The sequence below is a fragment of the Cyrtonyx montezumae genome, unplaced genomic scaffold (assembly GCF_038088225.1).
Source record: "Cyrtonyx montezumae isolate F1298 unplaced genomic scaffold, pur_monq_1.0 scaffold_1, whole genome shotgun sequence".
NCBI classification, from domain to species: Eukaryota; Metazoa; Chordata; class Aves; order Galliformes; family Odontophoridae; genus Cyrtonyx; species Cyrtonyx montezumae.
This window is the reverse complement of record NW_027071825.1, coordinates 15,025,452-15,043,634: the sequence shown is the minus strand read 5'-3', so window position 1 is coordinate 15,043,634 and position 18,183 is coordinate 15,025,452. Positions and strand designations below refer to the sequence as shown.

The 18,183-nt window shown below is 34.7% G+C and overlaps 1 protein-coding gene across 1 annotated transcript in view; it reads left to right on the top strand.

Annotated features, from left to right (window-relative positions):
• Window positions 1–18,183, top strand: part of HFM1 (helicase for meiosis 1) — a 33,566-nt gene that overhangs the window by 3,673 nt on the left and 11,710 nt on the right. The window contains exons 4-25 of the mRNA XM_065741566.1: window positions 219–531; window positions 1,310–1,572; window positions 2,493–2,540; window positions 4,710–4,780; window positions 5,477–5,609; window positions 7,184–7,335; window positions 7,689–7,766; window positions 7,905–8,063; window positions 8,467–8,667; window positions 8,752–8,840; window positions 9,742–9,785; window positions 9,872–9,973; window positions 11,740–11,885; window positions 12,372–12,466; window positions 13,202–13,335; window positions 14,247–14,294; window positions 15,324–15,404; window positions 16,018–16,109; window positions 16,819–16,925; window positions 17,017–17,064; window positions 17,281–17,378; window positions 17,466–17,597. Of these exons, the coding sequence (XP_065597638.1) occupies window positions 219–531; window positions 1,310–1,572; window positions 2,493–2,540; window positions 4,710–4,780; window positions 5,477–5,609; window positions 7,184–7,335; window positions 7,689–7,766; window positions 7,905–8,063; window positions 8,467–8,667; window positions 8,752–8,840; window positions 9,742–9,785; window positions 9,872–9,973; window positions 11,740–11,885; window positions 12,372–12,466; window positions 13,202–13,335; window positions 14,247–14,294; window positions 15,324–15,404; window positions 16,018–16,109; window positions 16,819–16,925; window positions 17,017–17,064; window positions 17,281–17,378; window positions 17,466–17,597 (2,634 nt within the window). The remainder of the gene's footprint in view (window positions 1–218; window positions 532–1,309; window positions 1,573–2,492; window positions 2,541–4,709; window positions 4,781–5,476; window positions 5,610–7,183; window positions 7,336–7,688; window positions 7,767–7,904; window positions 8,064–8,466; window positions 8,668–8,751; window positions 8,841–9,741; window positions 9,786–9,871; window positions 9,974–11,739; window positions 11,886–12,371; window positions 12,467–13,201; window positions 13,336–14,246; window positions 14,295–15,323; window positions 15,405–16,017; window positions 16,110–16,818; window positions 16,926–17,016; window positions 17,065–17,280; window positions 17,379–17,465; window positions 17,598–18,183) is intronic.

Below are 18,183 nucleotides of genomic sequence, written 5' to 3'. Positions count from 1 at the left end.
CTGACATTTAGTCACCTTAGGGATTTATTTATTATTTTTAAGAATTTCATTGCTTTATTACTATCAACTATATGTCTGCATTTCTTAGCTGCTGTATTGGTTTATTATATTCTCTGCTTAGGCATTGTATTGTTAAGGTAGAGGATTTTATTTCCTATTATTTTCTATTTTTTCCTATTTATTTCCTATTATTTTCCTATTATTTCCTCCTATTCTAGGAGAGAGAAAGCACCAGAAGTTTGTGCAACAATGTAAGAATATCACTGAGGAAGTAAATGATAACTCACCAGCACCTACTCATTTTGGCATAGCCTCTGAAAAAGAAATGTTCCAATTATGTGTAGGGGAAAGAACAAAAAAGCCTGAAAGTCTGAAGATGGCTTCAATGTTTCAGCCTCCTGGTCAAGCTAAATATAAAATAGGAATGGAGATTTTTCAGCAACCTGATCCAAATTTCTCACAGAGAAAAGTATTGATTAATTTTCCAGAAATTGGCGATGATGAGAGTGTTCATTCAACATTTCGGAAGAGGTATGTTTGCAGTCAGTTCTGACAATTCATCAACTGCATGATTGTTTTAGGTCTGTTTCATAAATGCAGAGTTTTTGATGCTCTGCATACTTCAGTAGGGTTCCAGACATTAAATCCTTTCAATGTAAAGAAAAAAGAAGTTTCATTTTGGCAGTATTTTAGTACTGTAATTAAATGTGTCCTTAGTTCAGCTTCTTTTATGAGGAAGGTAAGTATGTTGTTGTTTTATTCATGTTAATATTTTAGATAGGACAGGTTATTGAAAATACCATTTCGAGTTCATTATCTATCGTGAAGAGCAAGAAGACAGATCATTTGCTTTTCAGCCTACCAGGAATATCCTTAGCAGTTCACAGCATGATTTCAGTGCTGCCAGGGAGATGAGGTTTTACAGATGAGTACCTCTCCTATGCCCAGCTCTTCTCGGTCCTTTAACCTTGAATTGGTTGAGGGGTTTTTTGTTTGTTTGTTTGTTTTTTGTTTGTTTTTATATAGGCAGAGGTTGGCAGTTGATGTACTATTAGAATTCAGAATGCATCTGGACAGGGAGTTCTTTATTGGGGGGGGTGTTCTTTCTGGAATGAAATTGAAGTTAAAATGTACCTCGGAAAGAGTTGTCTTCTTCATGCACAGAAATGTCAGGTCAAATAAAACTAGATACAGACTTTTATTATTATTGTAACATATTGTGTTTCTAATATAAATATGCTTATTTTTCAATTATTGGATAAACTATTTAACATACAACAAAGTAGTAAAAATCCTGCTTCTTTTGCAGCTTATTTAAAATGTCTGATTGTATGTATAAACATACAGAATTTAAAGGTAGTTCAGTGCATATGAAAGAAGTTGGTACTCACTTTAATACAAATGAAAACGTGACAGAAGTGAAAAAAGATGCATGGAGAGAAAACCATCAGCCTCCAATAAGTACAGACTCAGCTTTCACCCTACATAGGGTAAATAATGGGGACATGGCGTCTAAAATTGGAATTCAAATGAAATCATTGCCCAGTGCTTCAAAGATTCTGGATACGACAGGTAATTATTTGTTCTATTGTAAGTAGAAACAGAGATTTGTAGGCTGGCCAGGAACGGAGGGCATGCTTCCTGTCTGATTGCCTGCTGTGCTAGTTACTAGACTCCAGTATTGAGGGGATGAGGACAGCATTCCATCTCAGTGACTTCAGCAAGGGTTTTTGTGGGATCTTAGGGAAGTTGAGGAACACAGTTGTCTACAGCAATTTATTATCTAAGTCAGGATACTAAGACCTCAGTGAGTGGGGATCACTTACAAACGTGTTACAAAATGGTTGGCTCAGAGAGACTGGTTGGTGAGTTGTGCTGTACCCACGTGCCGGACTCAAGTGGAGAAGCAGGGCTTTGTCCTGGCACTCATCTGCCTGACACCCCTCTCAGTGACCCAGGGAAGTGGTGCTGTGCGCTTGAGAAATTTGCAGATGTTGCTAAACTGGGAGTGGACACCAGTGAGCACTGAGAGCTGGGCTGCTCTTCACAGAGGCCCGTCAACAGAGGAGGGACTGGCAGAGACCTGGCAAAATTCAGTAGGGTCAAATGCCAAGTCCTGCCCAGGGAGGAATCCCTGGAGCTACCGTGGAATGGACTGACTAGAAAACAAAGTCAGGAAGCTGAATAAAGTGATTATCCCCTTCTCGGCATAACTTTTAACTCACTTCTTAGATGTGTAGATACTGCATCCAGATTTAGCTCTCTGATAAAGCAAAACATCCTGAAACTGGAGGGAGTTCAGCAAAGGGCCGCCAAAATGATTCTTTCAGATGATAAACCTGTCCTGTCAGCTCCTTCTGTATCTTCTATTCCTTGTCCCATACAGCCTTGCAGCAGCTCACAGAATACATAGCTTAGGGTCAGGATTTCATGGGTATTCATCATAAATAATGAAATATGTTTTTATAATGGATGTAATTATATTTCTTTAGGAATTACAGGAAGAAACTTGGAAATTTTGAGGTCTGTTACAGAAATACGTATCCTTTTATTTGTTGTATCTGACTTACTGACCTACAGTGCTTCTACACTGACAAAATAACGGTGTCTGATTTGAAGCCATAGGAACTCATGAGTTACTCTGCAATAGTTTTGACCTGCAACATAATGCCAGGGGTTATCATATGATGAACAGGTGTCTATGCCTGGGATTTCCAAAGTTAGGGTGAAAATAGGACAGTTTATAATAAATATGTATTGTTCATCGCTAAGCAAATTTATTCTTATTTCAAACATCAGATTTTATCCTCAGTGTCTTTTTTTTTTAAATGAAAAACATAAAATTTTTAGTTTGCAGAATATACTCTTAAGGCTACATTATATATACTGAGACACGTAAACATACATAGCCTCCTATACTTTAAATTTAAAAAAAAACCTGTCAATTGGTATTTAGGATTCATTTTTCCTAGTAAGTCTTTTGTCTTATATTCTCAAGAGAAAAAGCTTTGCATGTGAGGGCTGCTCTGAAAGCAAAGCCTCCTATTTTGTCATGTTGCCCCATGACATATGAGGTGGATGTTGGTGGTATTTAAGTACGGGTTGAACCTTCCCACCAGTATTCTGTTTCAGCTTGCTGCTGTGTGACAGATGGCAGCAGAGGGGCAGTCTGACAGAAAGGCATCACTATGAAAGTGCATATGAAGCAGAGGTGTATTGTTGAAATTTTCCAAGTGGAAAAAATTGCACCCTTTGAAATCCATTGATGCTTGCTGAGTGTTTATGGAGACCACACAGTGGATGTAAGCACAGGGAGGCAGTGGGTGCTGCATTTCATCAGTGCTGACAATAGTGGTCACCTTCACTGGTGTGGATATTTATGAGCATGGCATGCAGGCTCTTGTTCATGGCTGGCAAAAATGCACAGCTAATGGTGGAGACTACGTTGAAGAGTAGTGTTTGTAGCTTTTGCTGAGTCAGGTAGTATTACTGCACTCTTTGTATCCATGCAATTAAATAGGAGGCATTTCTTTCAGAGTGACCTGTGTACTTCTTACAGGTCAGTATTTGGTTTTGTATGCATACAGTATATTTCCGTTCATTAATTTTAAGCAGATTTTATGCTAATTCTTTTTCTTGTTCATGCTGTGAATCCATAACATAAGTAACCATCCATTGGCATGTCAAACTATTTTTGGCATTTTTCTCTCTCTCTTAAGTATTTTGTTGCTAGTAAGCTGTCAAATGATAGGCTAAATATCATTAAGAGTAAATGTCTGCATTAAGGCCACTAATTCAGTTTAAGAATTGATATAGCATCCCAAACAAGGAACTATTCAGTAGTTCGGGTGTTTCTCCTTTTGAAAAATGGGTCTTTTGTTTAGGGGAGTAATTTTAGTGAAGCCTTTAAAAGAAATCTTTGCTTATCTTTTTTATTTATTTTCTTGTTTTAATCCTTCCTTTACCTCTTTATTGAGTCTTTAAACAAATGTTACGTTCATTTTAAAGGCCTCAGCTGTTTGTTGTTACTGTTGCTGTTGGTGTTATGTCCAGCTGTGTTTGCATCCACGTGCAGCCTGATCAGATGGTTGCAGTCACACTGCTTTTGTGTGGCTTCAGTGCAAGTCCAGGCAAGGATCAACTTGTTTATTTGGATCTGTAATGAAACAGTGTTCTCTTTCCTTTTACTTGTATTATAGATAAGAACTTTTTTTTTTTCTGGAAAATGCATAAAATTAGCCATTGAAAATACCATGAAAACCACTATCAGTGCTAAGAGATCATAAATGGATTTCATTACTGCTTTCATAATGAATATACAATACTGTACTCGTTGATTTCTGATAGGTAACACATGTAATATGGCATTTGTCTCTGCAGATATTTTAACAGCAGTGCTCTTTTAAATGCTTTTACATGCCATAATTGCATAGAATTCCATGAAGCTTATTTCATGGAGGAGATTCTTGGTTTATGGTATAATCCTGAGATCTTTATATAGGTGGAGGGTTTTATTTCTTTGTGAAGTGAAATATTTGGCATTCCAAGAATGTAAACAAAGCTGTTAAATCATTTAATGAGTTACTTTTCGATAATTGTCACGTATTTTAAATTTGCATTTAAATTGTAAGAAAAACATTCATTTCACAATTTTAAAAGAAATGTTAAAGCTTTCACTCTGTTGTTTTCAATTCCTTAATGCTCTCAAGCAACCCAATTTAGGGGTATTTTTAAGGAGTTTCCATACTTTAACTATGCACAGTCTAAAGCTTTGGATGATGTAAGTATGAAACATTAGCTACAGCTTCAAGTAGTACGTTGTAGGTAAACATATTGCATAAATGTGAAAGAAATGTTAATATTCAAAAGCTAAAAGGAATTAGAAAGCTACAAGGTATCTAAAATTTCTTCCTGAAATAGTTGAAGGATTCTGCTCAGCTGGGAGAAGAGACTAGAACATTTTATCATTTTTCTCAATTTTAAATACTTCTGTGATAAATTGTATGTGTACTTACACAGGTTGCTAATGTTTTTAAATGATTTTCAAAGGAATATTAAGGAGAATTTTAGTGAAGTAAAAGTGCTTTTTGCCCATCCTTTATTCTTATCAGCTATGCTTTTTTTTTTTTTAAACAAACAACTTGAAATTGTGAGGTATTGCTGAGAGGGGAAAATCGGTCTTACCCATCTCTAAGAGCTTTCAGAAGTTTTATCCAACTCTATGGGAAACACGGTTGTCATTAATCACAACTTCTAAGTGTATTTCTTAAGTTACTGGCATTTTTGTGTTTGTCACAGAATGGTAGACATGTAATAACCTCGAGAAGCAATGTTTTTCTTGTTTGCATGGCAAATATATAGTTACATATATCAGTGTAATGTGTGTGTGTGTCCTTTTCACCTAGACAGTTCTTCTGGAATGCATGAATAGGTACAATATCTGTGTTATATTTACTGCTCTGCCATTCTTTCCCAGCTTCTTTATACAGATAGAAATTTTGTGATTTGTGCTCCAACTGGCTCTGGAAAAACTGTAATGTTTGAACTAGCTATTACCAGATTACTTATGGAAGTCCCAACGCCTTGGTTAAATATCAAAGTTGTTTATAGTAAGTATTATGCAGTGTTAAGCATTTTGATGAAAGCAGTAGAAAATGACATTCTACAAGCATGGAGGTCTAGATTGAGTGCTTTAACATTGAGATGATATAAGTAACAGCACTGTATAAGTATAGTGACCACCATAGCTTAATACAAATAAAAATCTTGTAAAGAATTTGTCCTCTAATAAGGCAAGATCTGCATGAAAAGGAAATAATGAAGCAAATGAAACTAACCCAAATTCTCAGAGGCAGAGCCAGAATTTAAGCAGTATCATTTGTGTGTCTGTCTGTTGGTCTAAGAAGAGAATGTTTTTCTACATTTGCTTATCTGGAAAGGTTTTGTACTAACTGTTGCTTTCTGTCTATTCTTTCTGTTGCTTAAAGGCAATGGAGCCATGGTCCTCATTAGTTTTAACTGATCTGCATAGTAATTAAGGTATACTTGAAGGTAGTCACTTCATAGACTTTATTCCTTTCTGGTGAACTCAATTTGTATCATGTAAAGCAGATGGTATTGGTCATTTTGTCCCAGTACATACAGGGATGAATTTGTCAGCCTTGGTATTAATGGTTAATCTTTATATTTTCAAAATTTTCTGCCCTATTTGTATTTTTTTTTATTTTTTTATTCCAGTGAGTTCAAATGCTTAAGATAATGCTGGTGTTGATTCAGAGTTTACTGTATAGTGTGAACTGCTCTTTTTATAAAAATGCACGTTACAGTTTCTCTGTGAGCAGGTCAAGGCAGAGGACTTCACTGTGCTGTAAGGATTTTGGTTGCTTTGATAGAATTGATGCAGACTGGTTGGAGTTTTCACTAAGGAACTGTTGGTGGAATCAGATCTGCTGAGCTTTTCAGGTTTAATGATGAAGAACAAGACATGTCAGTTTTGTGAATATTGGAACAGAGGTATTAATCAGAGTATGTGCAGAGTTCTGCTGTACTCAGTTTGCCAGTGGCCCAACGTATGTGAATTAGCTCGTGGTAGATGTGTAAATTAGTATGTTTAAGCTACTGGGAAACAACTCCGAGGATTGGTGGCTGAATTTTAGGGAGTTGTGCAAGCTGGTGTGATGCTGTCTACACTTAAATGTACCTGTTGTTTAGTAAATTTGTAGTATTCTGTTGCTTGTTTGTGAATGGTTTCTCACCTTTCTCTCTGAATATAAAGTGCTCACATCATTCTAAATGGGTGTAAGGTTGGTGCTGAGAGTGTATTTGTATGATCTCTCATTAGAAAAGATATATTTCCTGTGGTTTCTTCTGTCTGTGAGAAAACCTTTGATAACTGAGCAGTTCATTCCATGTGGGATTAAGGAAAAAATCAGGATTAAGAGAGGCCATAAATAACCTTATTTAAAGGGTTCAGTTTCCAGTTGCTGATAGGGAAGAACTGTGGCCTAATGTTCAAAATGGATCTATGCACAAGGTATATGATCATCTGTTGTTAATGTTACAGATTTGGGAACAAAACTGAACATTGAAGAATTCATGAAGATATCTGCCATTTAGAATTTGTATCAATGTTGTTGAAGGTCTGGCGTTCACGATGTAACTGATCATTTCATGTTATTTTTAGTGGCTCCAATAAAAGCTCTATGCAGTCAGCGTTTTGAGGATTGGAAGGAAAAATTTGGACCTATAGGACTCAGCTGCAAGGAACTGACAGGAGATACAGTGGTGGACGATTTATTTGAAATACATCATGCTCATATTATTATCACTACACCTGTAGGTTTCAGTCCAGATTCTTACAGAAACATAGAATAAGCAGATATTAGTGGTCTACAGGTTGAATGCTGCCAGCTCTGCATTTTTTTTCTTTTAATAATAAATAGCAATTTTCAGAACAGAGTTATGAACTTTACAGTTGTCTGTAAACTGCTGTGCATGCTTCTGCTTCGTAGAAACAACGAGCAATGTAATGGTGTGTCAGATGAAACCTACGCAATAGGTTAGCTTGCCTTCATGTAACTGATTTTATTTAAAGATGTCCTAAAGGTTATGCATTCCTGCATGTACTCTATTTCAGGCATATGTTGGTCTTTTAAACATCTTTTTCCTCTTGACTTTTTATCTCCTAGGAAAAATGGGATAGCATGACCAGAAGGTGGAAAGACAACTCTATAGTTCAGCTTGTGCGACTGTTTCTTATAGATGAGGCAAGAAAATTAATGATTTTTATATGTTCTTTTTCTTCTTGAAGATGAAAGGAAAACTCTTAGAAAATAAAACGTTTAACACGTGTCTAGAATATAACTGAAGAAATATTTTGCAAATGTTTTTAAAATTCTTAATAGGTGCATGTTATAAAGGATGAAAGCCGTGGTGCGACATTAGAAGTTGTGGTCAGTCGGATGAAGACCGTTCAGTCTTCTCTTTGGCGTCTTTCAGAGAATCATGATGTTTCTCCTTTGAGATTTGTAGCTGTTTCAGCAACGATTCCAAATGCTGAAGATGTAAGAGCTGCATTTTAACTGCGTTTTAATTAATATAGAATAGAGTTCTAACTAAAGATTAATAAAGAATAACAAAGTTGTCATATGTGGTTGGTATCATAAGTTCTTATCATAAGAAATGGTGTTCAGCCATAGATAACTATCAGCCAAAAGTAGCTCTGCTTTTGTTTTAGATATCTGTGATTTGTATTAAAGATAAAAAATCTAAACTGTCTTGAGATTGTAATCCAAATTATATTGGTCTAATAGAATTTCACCTATGAATTTTAATGATAAGGTGTGTGTGAAACGTAGTAATAGTTTGTGTAACTAAGAGAAAATTACTTATTGTGTAATGCAGGTAGAGTACAGCGTGATTGAAAACAGAAATGATTATTTAAATTCTGTTTCTTCTTTTTTAAAGATTGCAGAGTGGCTTTCAGATGGGAAGATGCCTGCTGTATGCCTGAAAGTAGATGAGGATCAACGACCAGTGAAGCTACGCAAAATTGTTCTTGGTTTTCCTTGCAGTGACAATCAGACAGAATTCAAATTTGACTTAACTCTGAACTACAAAATAGCTAGTGTTATACAAGCATACTCTGATCAAAAGCCAGTACTGGTGGTACAAGCTTTTTTTAGTTACATTTAAAATGTTTTCTTACTCACAAGTGTTGATTTAAAAAAATAAAAATTTTCTTACTTACAGTTTTGTGCCACAAGAAAAGGAGTGCAGCAGGCCGCCTCTGTTCTTTCAAAAGATGCCAAATTCCTGTTGGGTGTAGAACAGAAACAAAGGTATTGTTATATTTTGATCTTTGTGTGTTCTAGTAAACTTACGATGTTTGCAAAGCTGTTGACCTAATACAGTTCCTAGCGGAAGTCAGTCATGATGATTTTGTTGTAGACACATTTCTGTTGGTAAACTGGCACTCTTTTGTGGATATGTTGTTTGCTTCTCAGTTTTCTAGGGTACCTTTCACAAACAGTAAGCTGTTTCTAAAAGGTGTTTTTGAAACATAAAAATGTTAATCTGCATGGACCTGTAAGACCTTGTATTAAGAAGATTAAGTATACAAGTAGCTGAATTGGATGTGATCTTACTAGTGCATTAAGTAAAGCTCCTGGGAAGTCTATGCATTATCAGATACCTTTAATAAATACATATTAATCATCAACTTCACGACTGCAGAAGCTACTTCCTGGTTTTTGGAATCCAACTGTTGTTCCCTCCATCTTATGTAAGCTGTACATCTCAGTTGCTTTCCATGTTTCTCCTATTTCTGCCAACAGTATCCATATTTGATTTCTCTGCCTCAGATGCAGAAAGTGAACTGAATTGTGTTGTGACTTGGAGAGATAACTGGGCTGTAAAGAGTGCAGCAGCTGTCCCAGGGAGTCAGTTTATTTGCTCTGGGAAAGGTGGAGGTTGAAAAATTGCAAAGAAAGTGTGGTTATAAAGTTATTCCAAGGCAATATCCTTTTGGTAGTTTAACATGTAGTCATAAGCTAAGAACATCTTTAAAAAATTCAAATACAGAAGTACTATGAGAAACTATGTAAAAAATGTACTTGCCAAGGAATACATCTAATAATCTTTAAAGGTGTAATTGTTTATCTAGTTTTATGGGAAGCTTTATATTTGCATACTGACATTAATGAATCTGTTTTGTGATTTATTTATTTGTTTGTTTTGCAGATTACAGAGATCTGCAAATTCATTGAAAGATTCCAAGCTCAGAGGTAAGTATAACCTACTACTTCTCTCCCTTGTGGATGAATATTGGCTTGAGTAAACTTCGTAACTGATGTAATTATTTCATTATCAGATCTTTTAATGTATGGTGTGGCTTATCATCATGCGGGTATGGAGGTTTCTGACAGAAAAATAATTGAAGGAGCTTTTACTGCAGGAGATCTACCAGTACTTTGTAAGTAAATTTCCATTTAAAAATCAGAATGTTCTTAATCCATATAATCCTGAAAAGATGGGAGCTTGGAAGTGACAACATTTTATGATTCTAGTGTTTCTGTTTGATCTTAGGAATTCCTTAGTAGAACGCAGGTCAAAATGCTTTTGTATTTCATATGTAATTTGGCTCTTTGAGTATACATATATACTATTACTGAAATTCAGAGAACTTTCTTTTCAGCATACACAGAGGTCATCCTCCTTAATACATATATACTTAATGGTATATGGCTGGCTCATGTTCCTTTCCTTCTAGTTGAGATGGAGTTCTCTGTGTCCTTTCTCGGCTTTCATGTGATGTGTTCTTGGTTTGTGCTTTGCAGCCATGGGTTCCCTGAACAGGAAGTTTCTTAAGTGATGTCCCAACTACTGTTATGTAAAATGAGAAGGCATCTGTTTGAGACATGATAGTCGTGTTCAGGCCTCTTCTTTTCATATTCAGGAGTTCCAACCCTATGAAAATTGATTGTGTTGTTCATGTACAACAGTGAAAGCTTTGTTTTCAATTCTGTACAATGGTCTTGATTCACTATTAGGTTTTAAGGTAGATCCCCTTGCTGTGATCTAGCAAAACTTAGAGGAGCTGCAGTTCCTAACCTATTAAGAAGTATTTATGCATCCCTGCAATCTACTTAAGTTCCCTGGGACTTTGTGCATGTCTTTGCCAAGTGCTGTGCTATTCCTGAAATCTCAGGAGACAGTAGTTCGAAAATTGCTCTTTGCAGTAAGAACTGGAGACCCTGTGCTTGAGCATAGTGTGAATGTACATATGGACTACCATTAAAAGAATGCAAAGTTGCTTAATATGCCTGGGAGCATGAGTGAGAATAGGGTTTTGGCACTCTTCTATAGCTGCAAAGTGGAAGAAATCTTTGGTTTTGAAATGGAGAAGTATAGATTTATTCACACTGGGGGTGTATGCATACATGGACTGCAGATCCAATTGCTGGTAACTTTCTTTGCCACTTTTTATATGGTTTGTTTTGCTTCAGCAGACTTTCAGTATGCATACAAAGACAGTATGAAAACCAGTGTTATTCTCGCAAGATGGAGTGGTTATGCCATTAGTTCATTTGAAAAATAATACTTTGGTTTCCTAGTGGTGGAGTCAGCTGGCCTGCATAGCTGACTTTCCATGCTGAATTTCTGCTATCTCGTTATTCATTAGAGAAAATAAATTTGGGAGGGAGATAATTTGCATGTAAACATCTGCTGTCTTACATGGAAGTGTGTATTGGTAAAGTATCGTGATAATATTGGTGACTACCTTTTTGCTACCATGAATGTAAATAGTGATGGATGACTTGAAATAAATTCTTAAAGACACTGATTGTGAAGAACTACAGATATTTCTTCAACATTTGTGTTTTACTGAAGAAACATTGCATTCTGGATTATTTGAAAACATTCCTTAACATTTGCAGATAATCCAGAATATGTATTCTGTTAATTAATATTTAAACATCTACATTTAAACATATGTACTCTGGTAAAGAGTACTTGATAACACTTGAGAATCAGATACACAAAATTCTTGTGCAAATGTGTGTCAGTATCCTAGATCTAATTCTTTCTGGTGCATAATGATCCTGATTCTCACAGGCTACACTAGAAAATAAGAGCTCTTAGTGATGAAAATTAGGCACTTATTTGCTGCTTGTTTAATGTCTGTGTAACATTTCAGTGGTGTTCATGCTGATGTTGATGTACTTTGATCTGATCTAGTTACTACTAGCACATTAGCTATGGGAGTCAATCTACCTGCACATCTGGTGGTTATAAAATCTACAATGCACTATGTTGGGGGAGTGTTTGAAGAGTACAGTGAAACTGATATTCTGCAAATGATTGGGAGAGCAGGAAGGCCTCAAGTAAGTTAATGCTGTATTACAGCAGTTCTGTCTAAAGGCAGATAAGTAGAAAGTATATATGGCAAAGAAATGACAATTACAAAACTTTCATTGCAGCATTTGTTTTTTTTTTAAATTTTTGTTATTAATGGTTCATGAGATATAAATATTTGTTTTTGTATTATCTGTTAAAAAAACAGTTTTACCTTGCTGTAGTAAAAGATCCAAAGATTGAAATTGGACTGTGTGGAATAAAGATTGGAGAACACGTAAGAAGCTGGCATGCAATTTATAGGTTGCACAATAAAAAAGCCTGGAACATTTAATGGCATACAGTGCAATCTACTTTTCTTCTTATGACTTCAGAATGAGAAAACATTAAGTTAGAAGAAGTCTAAAGAGAAGCAGTTTGAAAGCACTACCTTCACGATATCTTAATTCATTTTACTTCCATGAGATAAGACGGCAGGGTTGTTACTGGGTTTTTTTATGTATTTATTTTTGCAGTTTGACACAACAGCTACAGCAGTAATTCTAACCCGTTTGAGTACAAGGGAGAAGTATATACAGATGTTAAATGGTGCAGATATAATAGAGAGCAGGTAATTATTTTTTCATAAGATTAAATTGGCATTTTCTACAGAATCTTTTTTTTTTTTCCTGGAATTTTTCCTCTGGTTAGAAGAAATTTAAGAACCCAGAGGAGAGAAAACTGATCCAAACTAGTCAGAGGTAACAGCCTCTGTTTTATCAGATAAAAACATATTTAGGTCATCTTAAAAAAAAAAAGTTAGTCATAGATTCCTACTGGAAAACATAGGAAACTGAAATAATATGTATTGCAAAGACAGATCATGTATCTGAATTAGTAGACAGCAGAGCCTAGAAAACAGCAGACTACAGAGTCAAATGAGATGAAGGAAATACCAGGAGAGACACATACATAAGAAAGTTAGGATCCAAACCCTAACTCTAAAATACAAAATTTTAGACACAGATGTTTGGGGCTTTTTTTAAGGTTTAATTTTCCAAATATGTTCAAAATATCAGTACTGTGGTATAACTCTGAGATGTATGAAGCTTTTTTTTCCTAAATAATTTTGAAAGTTTATAGTTGCCAAGATTATTATGTTTGTTTGTTGGATGTTAAGCCATAGTGAATTGCATTATTGATTATTTCCTTTTTTTTTTTTTTAACTATTTCCTATTAATTTCACTGATTAAAGTGAATAGTTGACAGGAAGCAAAAATAAGACTGTCAGCCTTTTTTTTTTTTTTTGTATTACTAATTGATAAATATACTTACAGAGGTTTTTTTGTTTCTTTGGTTTTGACAGCTTGCACAGGCATCTTGTCGAGCATTTAAATGCAGAAATAGCATTACATACTGTCACAGATGTCACTGTAGCTTTGGAATGGATACGATCAACGTTCTTGTACATTAGAGCTTTAAAAAATCCAACTCATTATGGTTTGTTTGCAGTTTTTCTAAATTTTGACACTGGGCTGTGTTAAGTCAGTATTACTTGTTCCTTTTGTTTTCTTACGGACCGTTGTTTTATGAGGGGTTGAAGACAAGTTGTGCAATGTGGCCCATAACGCTCTTTGGAAAAGTAATTTTTTTTTTTTGCAGTAACATAAATACTAGGAATTTCAGTGTGATAAAACATTAAAAACCACAAAGAAGCCACTTTACAGCTTCATAGTGGTCTAGGATTTTTTTTAATCCTAATACACTCAACCATGTATGCATACAGTATCTCGTCATAATGCGCTTTTCAGCACTTGAATGGGTAATCTGTTGCTAGCATTTCATAATTTTGCTAAAAGAAAAACTTAATATGCTGATGTCTTCAGTTTGTCTTGTCCAGAGCAGCACCTTAATTGCCAGCCATGACCGTATCCTTGCTATTGGCGTTTGTACTACATCCAGTTACAAAGAGGTTATTCACTTGCTGGAAACAGTTTAACAAAAGCTAAGGATGTAATGGAATAGACCATAATATATGTACTGCTTGAACAAGTATTGCAGTTTAGGTAGCTTCCTGTATTCTACAATAGGAAGGTTCTGTATGTGAATTTGGCACTCTGCTAATGCTTACAGATGTTTCTGCAGCTGTTAGGACTCTGATGTGTATCATAGGGAAGCATGTAGAGCATTTAGCTTTCTGTATCTGTTCTAACAAACACTTCATGAAACCTAGATACTTACTCTGTTTAAGACTCTTGATTCGTTCCTGGAATAATACAAACATTTAGAAATTCTTCATTTTGGACATCTGGCCCCTAAAAATTAGGAAGTTGGCTTTGATTGGTTATGATATTAAGGAGGAAATATATAATCATATTTAATTTTGTAAAAAAAAATGTTGCTTCGTGAAGGTTTTTCATCTGGATTGGATAAAATTGGAATTGAAGCAAAATTACAAGGTAAGCAGCTTATTAGCTCTCTCAGTAACATGTTATATTTTAGGCCAGGTTCTTCCATGTTATGTCATTTCTTCAGTAGATCCAGTCAGAGAACAAATATACTTAAATAATATAACAGCACAACATAGTAAATTATTAACACTTCAGAATATGGTCATTATGTTTTGATTGGTAGAAAAGTACCTCATCTTCCAATGTATGTTCTCAGAAATAAGACTGTGTTGAGCTCTCTAATTTTGATTACTTGTCATTCATTCTAATTTTCCTTTAACTTATATTTCTTATTTGCTTTTATTATTTTCTGCATATATACTTTCAAAAAGCCCTTTCAACAAATTCTTCTCCCCTATTCCAGAATCTGTAGCTTCTTCTCCCTGCTTACATGAAATATGCTGTAATAATTTTTATAGTTACTTCTGTTTTCATACATTGCATGTGCAAAGTGAAATACTTCTGGTTGCTCTTAGAATTCTCACTTTGAATGGTTTCATAACTTATTTTTAAATTTTGAATGCTGTGTTAATGTTCCCTTAATTTTGAAAGAGAGAAAAGCAAGCAAAACACTTTGATCAGCCTCATGCCAATATCCAACACAAGCAAATAAACAGATTTAGTGAAGTAAATACAAATTCACCTGATACAGTAAGATTACTTTTTTTCACAAAGGATTCTTTAACACCTGTGGATATTTGAAATTTCAACTATGTAAGTGTTCAAACTTTAGGGGAAGTCATTTGTGTAAACACCATATATTCTCAGGCTTATCATTAGGTGTTAAAAATGGTAGCCTGTGTGTCATGTATCCGGTTTCTTTTACTTTGCCACATTTGCAATGATAATGTCAAATATCTTTGAGTGAGCTTTCCTCAGGCAAAAATTTGTCACTGTCTTGAGAAAGATCTTTATTTGAATTCAGCAGAATTACTTTGAATATGTCCATTGTAATTGGATGGTGTTGTTCTTGGCTTGTACATAGGTAAGTTTTTTCAGTATGTGCTAAAAATAATTATATTTTCAAATTGTGGACAGAACTGTGTTTGAAGAACTTGAATGATTTATCATCTTTCAATTTGATCAGAATGGATGAAGAAAACAATTTCAAGCCAACAGGTAATGCTTATCTAAAAACCATTAAATTTCAAGAGTGATGTTGAGATAACAAACTACAAAAGTTTACAGCTATTCCTGAGAACTGTTAATATGAGTTCACAAACATAATAGAGAGTAGAATCTGAAAAATTCTGTGCCTAGAATTATGTGATTTGTTTCTCCAACAAGTCATGAAAGTTCATTCTCTTAAGCCCTGAACAGATCTTCTCTTTTGATGTTGCTGAAAGTTTTGTTGAAGATAGGAGAAAATTATAGAATGTTATCACTGGATAATAGGATATAATTAAGTGCAATGAAGGAGAGGTTTTCTCAATACCAGTTCTACTCTACAGTCCTCTTGTAGGGTGGTTGGCTTCTCAGCGACTGGAGCTCACAGTCTGAATTGTTGGCATGAATTTCATCTTCATTGGAGATAACTAAATGGTGCATGTTTTTCTGCCTCTCTGTGACAGGATCATTAATATCTGTCAGGCAGCATATTAAGACAGCAGTGTTAAATGTCAAAGAGGTTTCTAATAAGTAAATTAATTCACTTTTGTGACTTAAAAAATACATATAGACTGAAAAAAATACTTGGCCTATAGATTTTTGAAGGCATGTTCTTCTTTTACAGAGACTGGAAGATTAATGGCGTGGTATTATATTGCATTTGATACAGTAAAGCAGTTTTTCAGAATTAAGGGAACTGAAACTTTAAAGGAATTGGTAATTTTCCATCTTAATGAAAATTTACAGCTGTTCATTTGATTTTAAACAGAATAAAAAAATAAGATTCAGAATCTTGTGTCTGCTGAAGAGTTTAGGCTTTGTTACCATGATGTGTAACATGTTAGAGAATACATGTGGAGCATTTTTTGAGTCTTTTTAGTTGGGAGATCTTTTAACTTCCACTTCTTTCTCCCATCTCTATCCTTTCTTAGGAAGATCTGAAATGGCCAAAGCGGTTCTGCTTATGTAAAAAACACAGTTAGCTTAGTTAGTTTAGTTAGCTGTATTTTCTTGCAAATCCTAGCTGCCTTAAGAGCAGCTTTTATTGCTAATGAAATGTTACTGTCTTTCTGTTTTAAGTCATTTTCCGCTGTCCGTTAGCAAGTTATTTTTGCAACAATTAAGTTACAAAATATATTTTGTTTTCAGGCAGTTCTTATGGTAGAACAGATTGGCCATGAATAAATGGAATGCCTGCTCCCTTACAGCTCTTTTTGTTACTAAGGGATGGAAAAATTAAAGTGAAATAAATAAGAAATATCAAAAACTATTTATATTTACCTTGCATGTCATAAACCTTAGCAATAATGTGTTTGGTTTTGGATAAGCTCAAGTGGAATATTCATCTGAAAACTGTAAGAAAAATCCCCTTCTGTCACAGAATAATCTTTATAGAAAAAAAATAAGAAAGTTTTAACTGTTACAGGTTACAATGGTCTCCAACTGCTCAGAATTTCTAGATGTCAAATTAAGAACAAATGAGAAGAAAATACTGAATGCTTTGAATAAAGACAAGGATAAAGTCACTATCAGGTATTAAAGAAATTATATGCGTTGAAAAAGGGAAGTGTGCTTTTAGCATCAAAAGCTATGAATAGCAAACTAAGTATATATTCATGTGTAGGTTTCCAATGGAGGGGAGGATTAAAACAAGAGAAATGAAAGTGAACTGGTAAGTTTTACATTATATGATTACTTTTTAATGAAAAAATTTCCTTTTATGTCTGTTGAAATTCATGCTACAGTGTAGTGTGTAACTTCAGAATGAACCAGAGCTTGCATTTTACTGTTCTGAATTTTCTTCTGTTTTTCAAGTAGAAACTTCTGTGTTGTTACATGTAGCTTAGGGTAAAGCTTATGTACCAAGACATAAATATTTCTTTTCCAGTCTTATTCAGGCTCACCTAGGATGCATTCCTGTTCAGGACTTTACTTTGACACAAGATACTGGCAAAATATTTAGAAATGGTGTAAGAGTTACTAGATGTACGGTAAAATTTAATCCTTTTCTATAAATATGATAACTAAAAATATGTATGTATTGATTAATACAAATAAGTTTTATTTTTACAGGGTTATCTGACTTTCTGGCATCAAGTAAAGACAGCTTTTCTGCTTTATTAAACTCTTTGATTTTAGCTAAATGTTTCAGGTGCAAACTTTGGGAAAATTCACTTCACGTGTCTAAACAATTGGAAAAAATTGGTATGTACCTGTCAGAAATGGTATAAGCTGTAGAGTGAAACAGACTTAAATGGGTAATGGGGAGACATTTAATTATGTAAACAGTCACTACAGAAATTGTGAGTTTTGTCTACAGCTAAGTACCAAAGTTATTACAAGTATGTTGTTGTCTTCTTGGATGAAGTAGTCCATTTATTGATATCATTCATGCTTTCAGAGGGTTATTTTTAATGTTCTTCTCTGTATTTAGAACATACTCCACATTTGTATAATCGCATACCTCTCAGTAGCTTGTAAGTTTCTTTGTAAAAAGCTGTCTGTGTATGTCCTGCTACTCATATGCACGAAAGCCATTTAATTGGCATCTTTTATCTAAAACTATTTCAGTCCCTGTAGTAGGCTGTAGTTCTAGGTGAGGAAATGCCTTTTCATATGTAGAGCGTTGACTAAATCTCACTAAAAGTTTAAAAGAATGCAGAATCATGAAGAAGAATAAGGTTGCATGTGGAATTCTCTGCCAGTCCTCTTATCATGCAACATAAATGAGAGAATATTTTGCTAACCTTGCAACAATTCCTAGATTATCATAAATATTTTCCTGCAGTTG